Source organism: Protopterus annectens, chromosome 3.part0, assembly GCF_019279795.1.
Source record: "Protopterus annectens isolate FY-2018-M chromosome 3.part0, PAN1.0, whole genome shotgun sequence".
Classification (NCBI taxonomy): domain Eukaryota; kingdom Metazoa; phylum Chordata; order Ceratodontiformes; family Protopteridae; genus Protopterus; species Protopterus annectens.
Window position 1 is genome coordinate 795,984,459 of NC_056731.1, and position 13,534 is coordinate 795,997,992.

Below are 13,534 nucleotides of genomic sequence, written 5' to 3' on the forward strand. Positions count from 1 at the left end.
AGTAATATAAATACCACCTCAGGTCTCTCCTGAAAACAGGCCATAGCTTAGTTGGACTAACCTGGTCAACAAATGACAAAAAATAATATATGACAGATTTTAGTCACACTGTATTACTGACTATATCTGAATACTTAAAGCTTATATATTCTTCCTTTAACTAGGGTGGCACAGTGGTTAGTGTATCTGCCTTCACAATGAGAGGTTCCCCAATTTTCTTCTCAGCTGGGGTGCCTTCTGTGTGGAGTCTGCATGCCCTCCCTGTGCTCATGTGGGTTTCCTCTCGGTGCTTAGTTTCCTCCCACATTCTCAAGACATGCAGTACATGGCTTGGACACTCTAAATTGGCCATTGGTGTGTGTGTGTGTGTGTGTGTGTGTGTGTGTGTGTGTGTGTGTGTGTGTGTGTGTGTGTGCGTGCGTGTATGCGAAAATGTGTGGGGTCGAAGAACTACCATAACAGTGCTAGCAACCCGGCAGTGTAAACATTGACTGTAGATGATTGTCACTGAAGAAGTGACACCCCAACCTCATGTGCAAAATGGGAAAAAAGGGCTGTTGATGGATGGATTCTTGCTTTAACTAATATGTACTAATAATATTTTACAGCTAAAAAAATAATTTGCTTCAAAACATGTAATTAAAATACAGAGTCTAAACAAGTAACCTGGAGCTAAAAATAATAGGGTTGGTACCTTTGGAACCAGTAGAAATCTGAAAATATTTTTGTTCAGAGCAAGTATCTACAAATGATCGATTTTACATCTCCTAGGTTTCCAGTTGAAAGCAAGGCTATTCTGGCAACCTAATTACAATGAAAATATGGCTTCCCTGTCTGCTAACACACACACACACACACACACACACACACACACACACACACACAGAAATATAATCTTTGCAGAACTGGGCTAAAGCATAGACTTTAACACCGTCAGAGTTAGAGAAAACACGTGAATAATGGCGTGCAAAGATACTACCACATGTGAGTCAGCATTCAACAACAAACATTTACACATACAGATAACAACAATATATTATAAAACATCACATAGATACCTTATTAGCCATTATAATTCAAAGTATTCTGCATTTATACGAGTCTATTAATGTACATATCTTGTTTCATCAGAAAAAAATGTTCAGCACTATCTGTCTCATAACGTGCTGTATTTGTTTGCATAACGTTGTGTGTGCCACCTCACACAGTGCTCTGTTCAATCCTCCAGGGAATAACTTATCTGTACAAGTGAATAAGTAATTCTAAACATATTTTATGACATTTGATGCAGATCACGTAAATAAGATATGTAAAGCAGGTAAACTCAGTGTTTTCTTTCTCTACTTAACTATTCACTAAACATACACATCAGTACCAGAAACTATCCTAACTCAGAGTGATTTCACATTTTATTTCAAGATTTTAAACATTCTAAACAGACTTTTCTTGGTTAAACAAGTAAAGGAGCTTCATCTTAGGTTAAGAAAAAAATATATTAATGGAAAAAAATGCCCAAACAATGAAAATAAGTATTAAAGACCTGATTCATTCTGATTTAGTCTGATGGTTTGTGCAGCGGGTTAAGGCTGAGAGCTGTAGTTCTTAAGGTACAGGGTTCGATTCCCTCACCCCTCATTGAAATTATTGCTTTTAAGGAGGATGACCTTCAAAGTGGAGATGGGATGCCTCCCAGAGTCCTCAAAAAATCTGGCTGGTACACTGGCAGCCACCATGGCAGAGATATTCAACAGTTCACTGGAATATATAAAAAACAGAGGACTGGAGAGAACAACTGTGATACTCTTGTGTGTGCATGTGTGAGAGGGGGGTACTACAGTTCTGTTTCCTTAAGAAAAATCATAAAGTGTTGCTGGAAAATTTTCAGTGGGAAAGCTGTTAGCATTTTCACAAGACAAACTCCATGAATTCAACTAATATGGGTTCACAGGGAGAAAGAACTGTAAGCCAGACCTGATCCAGTTTTATGGATTGCAGATGAACTTCACAGAGGAATATCAGTAAATGTAGTTTACCTGGGCTTCAGACAAGACCTTTGACTTTGTCCCACACAGGAAGCAGATAGGAACATTGGAGGAATTGAGGGGTTGGGCTAAGAGCGATGAACAGGATAGTTGCATCACTGAAAAGTAGGACACAGAGGGTTGTGATGAGAAGAACAATGTAGAGAATTAAGGAAGTGTCTTGTGATGTAACACAACGATATGTCCTGGGTCCATTACTCTCCATTGTTTGACTCAGACATATCTAAGGAAGAGAGTCCAAGATCAATCTTTATGTTGATCACAGAAATACAGATTCAGCAGGATGGGGAAACAGACTAGCAAACAGTTTAGATATACCAGAAATGGACAAAAAGATGGCAGCTGTGGTTCATTGCAACATTTCAAGGTACTTTACCTAGGTTACAACTAAACTTGTGTGAACTATCAGCTGGGAGGACAGGAAATGGCAACAGAGCTTGAAAAAAAATATGGAGGTGTTGATAAACCTGGATTGGACCATTCAAGGTTTAGTGGGAGGGCAGATGCAGCAGTTAACAGAATGCTAGGGTGTGTTTTAAGGGAGAAAAGAAGGAATTCACAGGAACATTACTAGAGAGATTCAGGGGCTGGAGGGGAAGGAAAGTGATCACAGTTTAGAGTAACTCGAGCACCCACAGTCAGAAGATACTTGGGACATAATATTGATACAGAAGATTATGTTAGGGAATGATAAGGGGTCATACTGAACTGAAAGGAAAAAGAAAGAAGGGAGTCAGTATTAAACTGTTGTTATTGTCATGTAATGTTACAGATTGCAAGTAACTGATGTTTCTAATGGTTCACTTTCTCCAACTGTTTTGGGTTTGTAATACCATGACAGGTATGGATGGCTTTCCTATGTCAGGGTACAATTAAAATTCATGAAATTAGTATTGTTTCAGTTTTTGATGTTAGTTAGGGCATCACTACTAGCTTCTGGTAGCTCAGGTGGGCAAAAAAGAAGAAAGGATATGTAGCCTATAAAGAGAGGTAGGCAGTAGGTCAATATGTGTCAACAGTATGGCGCTAAAGATTCATGCCTAATACTAAATGCACAGTATAGACACAAATGTTGAATGGTTGAATTCTATGGAAGTTCTACAATACCTGAAAACAGTATAAGGGCAGATGAACTGTAATAAATATGCAAAGCAATAAAAAGTCCTTAGTTTTCTGGTCTTTCAGAAGTTAAGAACACTGCATACAGAAAATAAATGTGTACATAAAGCTTTTATGATATAGAACAACTGTAATGAGGCCAAGGGTGGAAGAAGGAAATGGATAATTGCAGTTGCACTCCAGTTATCCAATTTTCTTAAGATTTTTTTTTTTTATTTTTATATTTATTTGCTGGCTGGAGACCTGGAAGTTGACTGGAGAGAGCACAACAGTTCAAAGAAATTACTCAGAGCTCTGGCACCTCAAGAAGAAGAGAAAATAAGTGGAGTTGAAGAAGTAAGGCACCACCTCAAAACAGAATGTGTGAGGACTCAGAAACAATATGTGGCTGAGCCAGATATGGAAATGAGTTACATATGGAAAGCTGGTAGTGGAATGCAGAAATATAGGACATCATCAAAAGAAAAAAGTAATGTGGGAAAAAATTGGGAAATAGAAAAGATGGACCAGGCTAGAAAGAAATACTGGCTGGTTAAAGTGTTTAATAAAGGAGTTGCAATAACAAAGAACAAGGCATCAGAAACACTCTACCATCTTCTGGAAAGCAAGTCAGTAGATGGCACAAAGAAACTATATCAGGTTGCAAGACAAAGGCAGGAAGATAGTCAGGCATCCTTCATAAGGGTTGCAAGCAACAATCTGTTCGCTAGTCCACGGGACATCAAAGGCAGATAGGAATACTTCTAGGAGCTTCTGAATGAAGAAAACTCCTGTACTGCCTCAAAACTACCTATGATAAGAGAACAGTAGTCGTCCATCACAGAAGTAAGAACAGTGTTAAGGAAAATGAAGTCAGGGAAAGTAGCAGGCTCAGATGAGGTCACAGCAAATAATGATAAAGATGCTGTGTGAAATAGGGGAGAAATGGCTCCTGAGGGTACTCAAAGCAGTGTGGAGAGAAAGGCATATCCCAGATGACTGGAGAATAAGCATACTAATGCCCATGTTCAAGAACAAAGGGGACTTTCACAGTTGTGGGCAGTACATAGGTACCAAACTCCTGTCACATTACATGAAAGTTCTAGAGAAGGTGACTGATAAATGTATATGCACAGTAGTAGAAAGTGAGATGGAAGATGAGTGGCTCAGATTTAGATCAGGATGCAGTACAACTGACCTTATGTTTGCAGTGATACTGTCAGTTGAGAAGAAGCTAGAGATGAGGAAAAACTCCAACTTGGAATTCCTAGACTTGGAGAAAGCATATGACATGGTCTCAAGAAAACTGATTTGGGCAATCCTGTGGTGGTTCAAAGTCCCAGAAACATTGGTAGAATTAGAGCAAGCTATGGACAAGGACCCAATCACTCAAGTAAAAGCAGTGTTCAGTCTCTCGGGGGGGGGGGGGTTCCAGTTGGAGTGGGTGTGTATCAAGGTTCAGATCTGAGTTCACTGCTGTTCATAATGATGATGGATTACATTAGCAACCAGGTTGGAGGGGACAGATCAACAAAGCTACTGCATGCAGACAATGTGGCATTACAGGCAGACTCTGAGCAAGAACTTCAGCAAAGGACAGGGGAATAGAATGCTGGAGGGAGTGATTTAACTTAAGGCATATGGGATTAAATGGAGTACAGATAGGACAGTTGTAATTGCAGCAAATGGGGGACATCAGAAGAAGTTGAGAATAGAGATAGAAAGGAAAATAGTGGAACAGGTTAACAGCCTCAATTATCTGGGAGGGGTGTTGGAGGAGAAGGGAAGTATGAATAAGGAGGTCAAAGCCAGAATCAGAGTGGCTGCAGCCAACTGACACAGAGTGTCAGACGTAGTATGACAGAAGACTGTCAAGAAAGATGAAAAGTAAGGTGTACAAGAAGTGATGCAGCCAGTACTACCCTATGGGACAGAAACCTGGGCAGTAAAGGCAGAGCAGTTGAGCAAGCTGGAGGTAATGGAGAACAACTGCCTGAGACAGGTAGTAGAATGCACATTATGGGACACATGAAGAAATTAGGACATAGCAGCAGAAGCCAAAGTCACTCTAATTGTAGAAAAAGTCAAAGTGAACAGATAGATGGTTTGGGCACATGTGCAAAAAAGCAGAAGACAATCTGGTGAAGAAGATTTAGGACAAACAGGAAAAGGGCAAGACGAAATAAGGAAAGAACAAAGAAGTGAAGAACTGCGACAGTCAGGCATGAGTGTTGAAGAAGGCAACAGAGTGGCATTGAATAGACAGAGATGGTGACAGTTGACACAACACCCCACCCCCATATAAAAATGGGAAAAGGAGGGGTTGATAATAATGATTTATTTGATGGCTGAATTAAGAAATACTTAGCTATCCAACAAAAAGAGTTCTGCATTGACTCACCTGAATCATTTTGGACATTGCTCCATAAATCCAACAGGCATAGCAACAACATGTTGCAATTGTGACTTAGTTAAACCGCTATGCACATCACTCAATAAAATAAAACTGGCAGGCTGCAACAGGTTACTTGTTTGCATATAATTAATTATGGGGTAGAAAAAATGAGCTGCTTCTAAAGTGCTCCACTCTGGTAAAAAGTTTTATTGCCAGTCATTATGACTGGCAATAATACTGCCATGCTGAAAATGTGAATACAATTAGGCAGAACTTAGACTTTCAGAGCTTGGCATCAGACAGACACAGCCTGCCCTTCTGAAGTTTGGTAAGAGTTGAGTATCCAAAATGTTGTCACTAACAATCAGAGAGATAATTCAAGAGCTATGGCATATCAATCATCAGAACTAAACACTAAACTAATTATGCTACTGGAGGAACTACAGATTTACGGATGGTCATAATAAAGACTTACTGAAGAGCGCTGCTTATGAATGAGACCACTACAGAGTGCTACTTGTATACTAAAACAAAACAACCCAGTGGTATAATACAAAGTCCTCTTATTACAACTGGCAACAGAATGGTCTTCGTTGTTAGAACTGCTTTGCCTTAACACCTTTTCCAGAAAATTCATGGAATGAAGTCACTCTGTAAATGTACCTGTAGGCATCAAAAGCATCATAAAATATGTAACTATTCAAGACTTGTCAGAAAACGTTAGACCTACTCATGACATTTGTAGAATCAGACCACTAGTAGTCAAATACCTCATACATGACTTTTTGTGTGTGCTTCATTTTATTCAACTGTTTCATGTACTAGGATCATAAAAAACTCTTTCAAACTACTGTATTATCAATTAGAACATTTGCACCAAATAAACCAGCCATGTTGTTTGTTGCAACCATTAGCTTGAGGTGCTCAGAAAATTATTCTGAATTAAAATGTAGCATGTTCTTTGTTATTTTTTTGTTTTTTTATTTTATTTTTTGCATTCTTTATTACAAACAAACAAGTAACATCAGTTAATGGCACCATCAACAACAATATTTAATGCCATAAGGGTATCTGCATCACAGTGGGAGTATCCTAGACACTTTCACAAGGCATGGGAATGCTCCAATTCGCAAGCTACCTGAGGTCTACCTGTCATCACCAACTTGGGATCACCAAGCCCGTTACCCCAAGTCCTATTGACAGTGTGAACATATGCATGGCAGCAAATGGCAGACCAGGATGACACCCTCCCCCCAGCATTGGCAATTTGGCATAAATCACTCCCACCAGCTTCTGCCTGGGTCTTCCATTGCTAGAACCACCACTCATTCTATGTTCATTTGAATGGTAGTCAGGAATTATCCCTCTATGCTAAAGTATAAAAAGATAATTAGTGTTTTCTAATCCAGTTATATTTAAAAGCACCATTTATGCACTTTTTATGGCAGAAGGTAGTGAATTCCATTATTTTAAAATTAAATGTTTTGATCATCTAGGATGATTCTCTATAACGTTGTAAGCAAACATAAAGTCTACTTTTAACCATTTATAATTCAATGAAAATGTAAACATAAATAGTCTGTCTCTCCCCATGGACAGCCACTGACTTATTTGCATTAAATCCATGCATGAAACCACAGATGCATTCCTAGCATATTAGCCAGTAGGAGTCAATGAAGGGAGAATTTTTTTTTTACTACTGTCAACCTCCAACTCACAAAAGAACTGTATGTATGTATATATGGGTCTGCTTCATATGGTCGACAGTTCATATGGTCGAAACTCATTTGGTCAACGGCTCATTTGGTCGACAACCAGTATTTAAGGCACTTAACAGGGATTTGCCTCCCTCCCCAAAGTTGTGCGACCCTGGATTTGATATATATAGTTGGGGGGGTGTGGGGGGCACAGCCCCCCACAATGGGGGGGGTGTTGGGCGAAGCTCCCCACTAACATTCGTTTAATATTCATTTAAAACATGAAAATACAACAAAAACTAAACATTTAAATGAATATAAGTGGGGGGCTGTGCCCCCCACCTCTCCAACTATATATATATCGGCTCCAGGGTTGCACAACTTTGGGGAGGGAAACAAATCCCTGTTATGTGCCTTGAATACTGGTTGTCGACCAAATGAGTTTCGACCATATGAAGTAGACCCGTATATATATATATATATATATATATATATATATATATATATATATATATATATATATATATATATATATATATATATATATATATGTATATCTATATCACCACAGTAAAACAAATGGTTCATAGACATGCATTTGAATTTTAATGCACATACATGCCAACCTGCTAAATGCCTGCTTATCTGATATCATTCCAGTACAAGTCATATAACACTCACTTATACCAGGACTGACATCTATGCAATCAATACTAAAATGTCTCTTAACATACCATTAGCTATTTAAAATACTATGGAATAGAGTTTCTCAAACTGCAACCATCTTTGCAAATTTACTGATGCTCTTATGCTCTTAAGTTAATTAATGTGTGGAAATAAAATTCAGTGCATTCCTCCATGAGGCATGCATATTTTTTTAAAACCCAAATTCCAGGCATTTACAGCATCTGTGTTATGGACTTATGCATATTCAAGTGTTTAAATGAATTATAATGAAACTGTGGAAAAGATGACTAGAGATGCATTTCATGTGATGCATTCTGTAAGCAGTACTAGATGCTTATGTCTGATTGTGACCGTAGACAATGTGACACTCACCAGAAGAATTTCAATTGTGCCCAATATATACATAGCCCCTGCAAATGTTGTACCCAGGTAGAAGCAGAGTCCAACTGCACCTCCAAACTCTGGACCTAGTGACCTTGAAATCATATAATATGATCCACCAGCTGTAAAGAAGAAAAACACAAAACGAAACACATTAATACTGGATTCAAGTATGTCATTTATTTATTTATTTATTTCACATTTGTTAACCATGTCAGTCCAACTGAGTTTGAAAACAAACCCATTTTCAGTGGAGACCCGAGGGGAACAGCCCCAGCAAATATAAGTAAAGATAGAGTGACAATATTCAAATTTTAAATAACAATTACAATACAAAATAATTGGAAAAAGAAAGGTTATTAGTTATTTGCATTGCACTGATAGTAAGCAACCCATTTTCAGTGAAGACCCAAGAGGAAAGAGCCCCAGCAAACATAAGCAAAGGTAACATACAGGACAAAAACTATTAAAACAACAATGCAAATACAAAATTAATTATAAAGAGAAAAACAAAAGAAAAAAAATTATGAATATTAAGGGTTGCACTGACAGCAGTGGTCAAAATGTACTACATACGAGAGTAAAAACAAAGATAATCGTTGAAAAGAAGGACAATGCACAGACATTGATAGGAAGTGGGGGAAAAGATAAATAGTGTGGAGAATGGGAGGGGTAGAGAAAGGAGGGGGTTATAGCAGAAGAGCTGAGGGTTTAGGAGGTTAGTTTAAGGAGAAGTTACTAACAGAGAAAGAAAGTTAGGAGATGCAACAGGTTTATACAGTAGGTCAGACTAAGACTGTGTGGTCAAGGCAACGTCATAATTTCAAGTTTAGTAGGTGGGATTTAAGCTCCTTTTTAAAACACGGAAATGAAAGGTTGGATCTAATATGGAGAGGGAGTTTGTTCCAGTTTAGTGAGACAGTGTGTTTATTCATAGGTAGGTACTAGGCTATCTGCCCAAAGGCATTTATAAGCCTAGCCAGAATGTGTTGGCTTTCGCCGCCCCCTTAGATTAGTTCCCTGTGCCTCTGTCCAGCAGAGCCATTGAAGTGATCCCTGGGGTAAACTTTCTGTTTCTCATCCACTCGTCAAGGTTTCTCTTGAAGAGGGTTAGCGAGGAGCTCTGCCTAATGTAGATTGGAATCTTGTTCCAGAGCATGGAAAGTCTCTTGGATAGGAATCTATCCCTCCAGCACATCCTATTTATTGTTGTGGTGAGGTTTAGATCCCTGGAGCATGTGGCTCGAGGGGGATACGGTTTTCTTTAGGTGGAGCATGTCCATCAATTCTGGGTTGGACATGGCCTTGTATGTCAGGCAGAGATCATCTCTGAGTAGGCGGTATGCAACAGAGTACAGCTGGAGTTTCTTCAGTCAAGCTGCATAGGGCATCTGCTTGAGGCCAGTGATCCTCTTGGTGAGGAACTTCTGTGGTCTTTCCAGTTGTTGCAGGTGTAAGGTACATCCCAAATAGGGCATTGTACTCTATGATGGGTCTGATGAGTGATGCGTAGAGGGGCCCAATGACCTCTTTCGATCTGGATGCAAACCCTTTTGTGATTAGGTGGGCCACATAGAAGGATTTTCTAACCACTTTGGAAATATGATTATCAAAGAAGAGGTTGTTATCTACTTGGGTCCCCAGATCCCTTATTACGTCTTTCGTATTTAGGGGGCTACCACCTATGTGGTAGTTTGTGGGTACTTTGTTTTTTTCCAAAAGGGATGACTATGCACTTTCTGGCATTTAGCTTGAGACCATGGTATTGACACCAGGTATCTGTCTCAGTGAGACCCTTTTGCAGGATGTCTGTGTCAGCTGGAGAATCAATTATAGCCCCTAGTTTGCAGTCGTCTGTGAACTTGGTGAACCATAGTCCTCCTGTGCTTGCCTGCACCTCTGAGAAGTATATGCCGAACAGGAGGGATCTTAGGACTGAGCCCTGGGGAACACCACTTGTAACCGGTTTAGAGTCAGACCTAGCTCCTGCAACTCTTACCATGTGGGTTCTGTCCATGAGCCAGTTGGCAACCCATCTCATGACGTAGGGGTTTATGTTCAGGCTGGTGAGCTCATCTATAATACCTGAGTGGGGAATGGTGTCGAAGGCCTTTGCGAGGTCTAGGTAGGCTGTGTGGACCACCTTTCCCTCGTCTATAGCCTTGGTAATGTAACATTGGAGGCGAGAGCAGAGCAGGCAGAGGGGTTACTGAGTATGGAAAAGGTAGCGTGGAGTTGCGATTGTAGGAGAAGGTGTGGAAATTCCAGCCACTGAAGTTTGTTTAGTGACAGGCAGTGATGTGAACAGAGTGGTTGGTTTAGAATACATCTGGCAATTTTGTTGTATATTCCAGTTTCTGCAATGAGGTACTTTGGATATTGGTAAGGATGGGGGAAGCATATAGAAGATTAAATAAGAGAAATGTCTGTGCAAGAGTGCATTTAGTGGCAGTAGTGAGGAATTTTTTGTTCCTATAAAGTATTCCAAGTTTTTGGTGGGTTTTTTGATGGTCTGTTGTATTTACAAGTAAAATTTTAGTCGGTCATCAATTATTACCCCAAGGAGTTTGGTGTGTGAGGCAGGGGAGATAGTGGTGCCATCTAGGGAGGAAAGAGAAACATTGGATTTAAGGTGAGAGACTGTCTAAGGTAGGAAGAGAAGGAGTTGAGTTTTCTTAGGGTTAAGGATTAGTTGATTGTTTCTGAGCCATTTTTCAACAGAGATAAAGGAATTCTGTGTTAGTGTGTGTAGTTCTGAGATAGTATTGGAGATAGATAATAGAGAAGAGTTGTCTGCGTATTGTATTATAGATAAGAAACTGCAGGATGAACGTAGGTTGTTGGTAAAAATGTTGAAAAGGAGCGGTCCAAGTATGGAGCCTTGTGGTACTTCTGTCTGAACAGCAAGGAAGGATGAGAAAGCCTGCTGCCATCTAACAGCTTGTTTTCTGACAGTAAGGTATGATTGGAACCAGCCAAGAGTAGAAGGAGAGAGGTTTAGGTCTGAGAGTTTGTTAAGAAGGACAGGATGACACACGGGTCTATATTAAAACAACGAAAAATTAAAATCTCGACTGCTCGGATGAGCGAAAACGCAAGTAATCGAAATCGCTATTGTGGGGGGCTGCACACCCCACCCCCCTTAAAGATATATTTTAACTCCAAGATCACACTACAGTGAGGAAAAGGCAAATTTTCCGATCTTCACTGTACAGCAATCTCACAATATCGATTTCGATACCCGCATTTTTGCTCATCCGAGTGTTCAGGATTTTAATTTTTCGCCGTTCTAATAGGAACCCTGAGACACAGTGTCAAAGGCTTTAGAGAGATCATGGAATAGACAGGAGATGAGGAGGAGGTTGTCCCTAGCTTCTGCAACCATTTGAGTAAAGGATAGTAAGGCAGTCGAGGTACTGTGTTTAAACCATGTTGCGCAGGGGTGAGGAGATTTCCGTGAATGAGATAGGACAGTAGTTGAGTATGTATACATTTTTTAAGGATCTTCGAGAGCGGTGAGAGAATAGCGATTGGTCTATAGTTAGAGGGTTCAATAGAGTTGTCACCTTTGCACAGAGGGAGTAGTATAGAAGGATTTCCATATATCCGGTACGGTAGATTTCTGAATGGAGTGGTTGATTAAGATAGATACAGGCTATGCAATAGAGTCCGCAGCAATTTTCAGAAATTGAGGGGGGAGTTTATCAGTGGAGGGAGAGCATGGTTCTATTTTAAGAAGCTGGGACTGGATATATTTAGTAGACACAGGTTGCAAGGTAAGAGGCTGAGAGACAGAGAAGCACAGAGGTTTAGGGGGAGGGGAGGGTGACACAGAAGAGTTGGGATGAGCAGAGTTACCAGAGGGTAGGAGTTTAGAGATGCTGTCTATGAAGTGTTTGTTGAGTAAGTCTGCAGTTTCAGAGGGAGAGTGAAAGGGTAAAGGGTTAGGGATGGTAGGAGAACCAGTGTGAAGCAGGGAGTTGATAGTGCTCCAGAAATTTTTTGGGTCATTTGGGTGAGAGCTTTGCAATTTAATGAAATATAGGCACTTATCCAAAATAATAATTTTTTTTTTTTTTTACACGATTTTTAAGTTGCTTATAACCTTGGAGAAAGGTGGGAGTTTTAGTGGTTTGCCATTTTTTTCTATAGAGCATCTCTTTCATGCATCAAAGCATGAGTAGCTTTGGAGAGCCAGGGTGCAAAATTAGATTTGATTCTGATTTTGCGAGTTGGGGCAAGAGAGTTCAGGACATCAAGGAAAATGTGGTTGAATTTAGGAACAGCATCGAGTGGGAGAGTTTTAGGAAAGACCAGTTGATGGCAGAGAGTCTATAGCTAAAGGTTTCAGGGGGAAAAGTTAGTCAATTTCCTACAATCTCTGTAGAGATGGGGCTTAGAGAGATGAGGAGAATGCCTTAAGATAGAGATGGGAGAATGGTCACTAATAGAGTCAGGGAAGGTAGAAGGGTTACAATAGCTATTTGGAGAGTTGGTCAAGATCCAGTCAATTGTGGAAGCAGTAGCATTTTTACTGTAGTGGGTACGGGTGGTGATCAGTTGTGAGAATTCATACAGGTTTATGAAATGTTGGGGTGAGTGACCAATAAGGGAGTTCCAATCTATATTAACATCTCCAAGAATGATGGTTTCATAGGGAATGGAGGTGTTTATCCAGGACAGTATATGTTCAAGGATAGGGATGTTTTTACCTGGGGAGATATAGACAGAGGCAGTAGCAAACTTCCTATAGTTACTGATGTGGTAGTCTAGGAGCAGTAGTTCAGCAGGGGAGAAACTAGGCAGGGTAATGACTATAGGGGTCAGCGTTACTGACAGCCACCCCACCGACTTTTTTGGGTGCCCTATCAGACCTATAGATATTGTATTGAGGTGGGAGAAATTCAGAGGAATTGATATGAGGTTTTAGCCAGGTTTCCGATAGGGCCAGGATGTGAGGTTTCTGTTGGGTAACCATGCATGAAGTTGTTTAGGCTTTGGATGGTCATTGCAGAGGTAGAGAGATGTCTGAGGCTGGAGATATTTGAGGATGTTTTTCGGGGGGAACAGCAGATGAAGGTGGAGGATTAGGATGAATGTCACCAGAAACCAGCAGAGCAAAGACAAGATGGGGAATGTGAGGGTGGTCAGTAAGGGTAATGGAGTACTTGAGTTTGGGCTTAGGAGTAAGAGCAGGGTAGGCCATGAGTTGAAATTTAAGACATTGAAAGGGG

General features: G+C 40.2%; 1 protein-coding gene across 2 annotated transcripts in view; it reads right to left on the minus strand.

Annotated features, from left to right (window-relative positions):
- SLC12A7 (solute carrier family 12 member 7) overlaps nt 1-13,534 on the minus strand; it is a 2,260,604-nt gene that overhangs the window by 696,236 nt on the left and 1,550,834 nt on the right. For both annotated transcript variants that reach the window (XM_044065144.1, XM_044065145.1), the window contains one exon: nt 8,292-8,422. In XM_044065144.1, the coding sequence (XP_043921079.1) occupies nt 8,292-8,422 (131 nt within the window). The remainder of the gene's footprint in view (nt 1-8,291; nt 8,423-13,534) is intronic.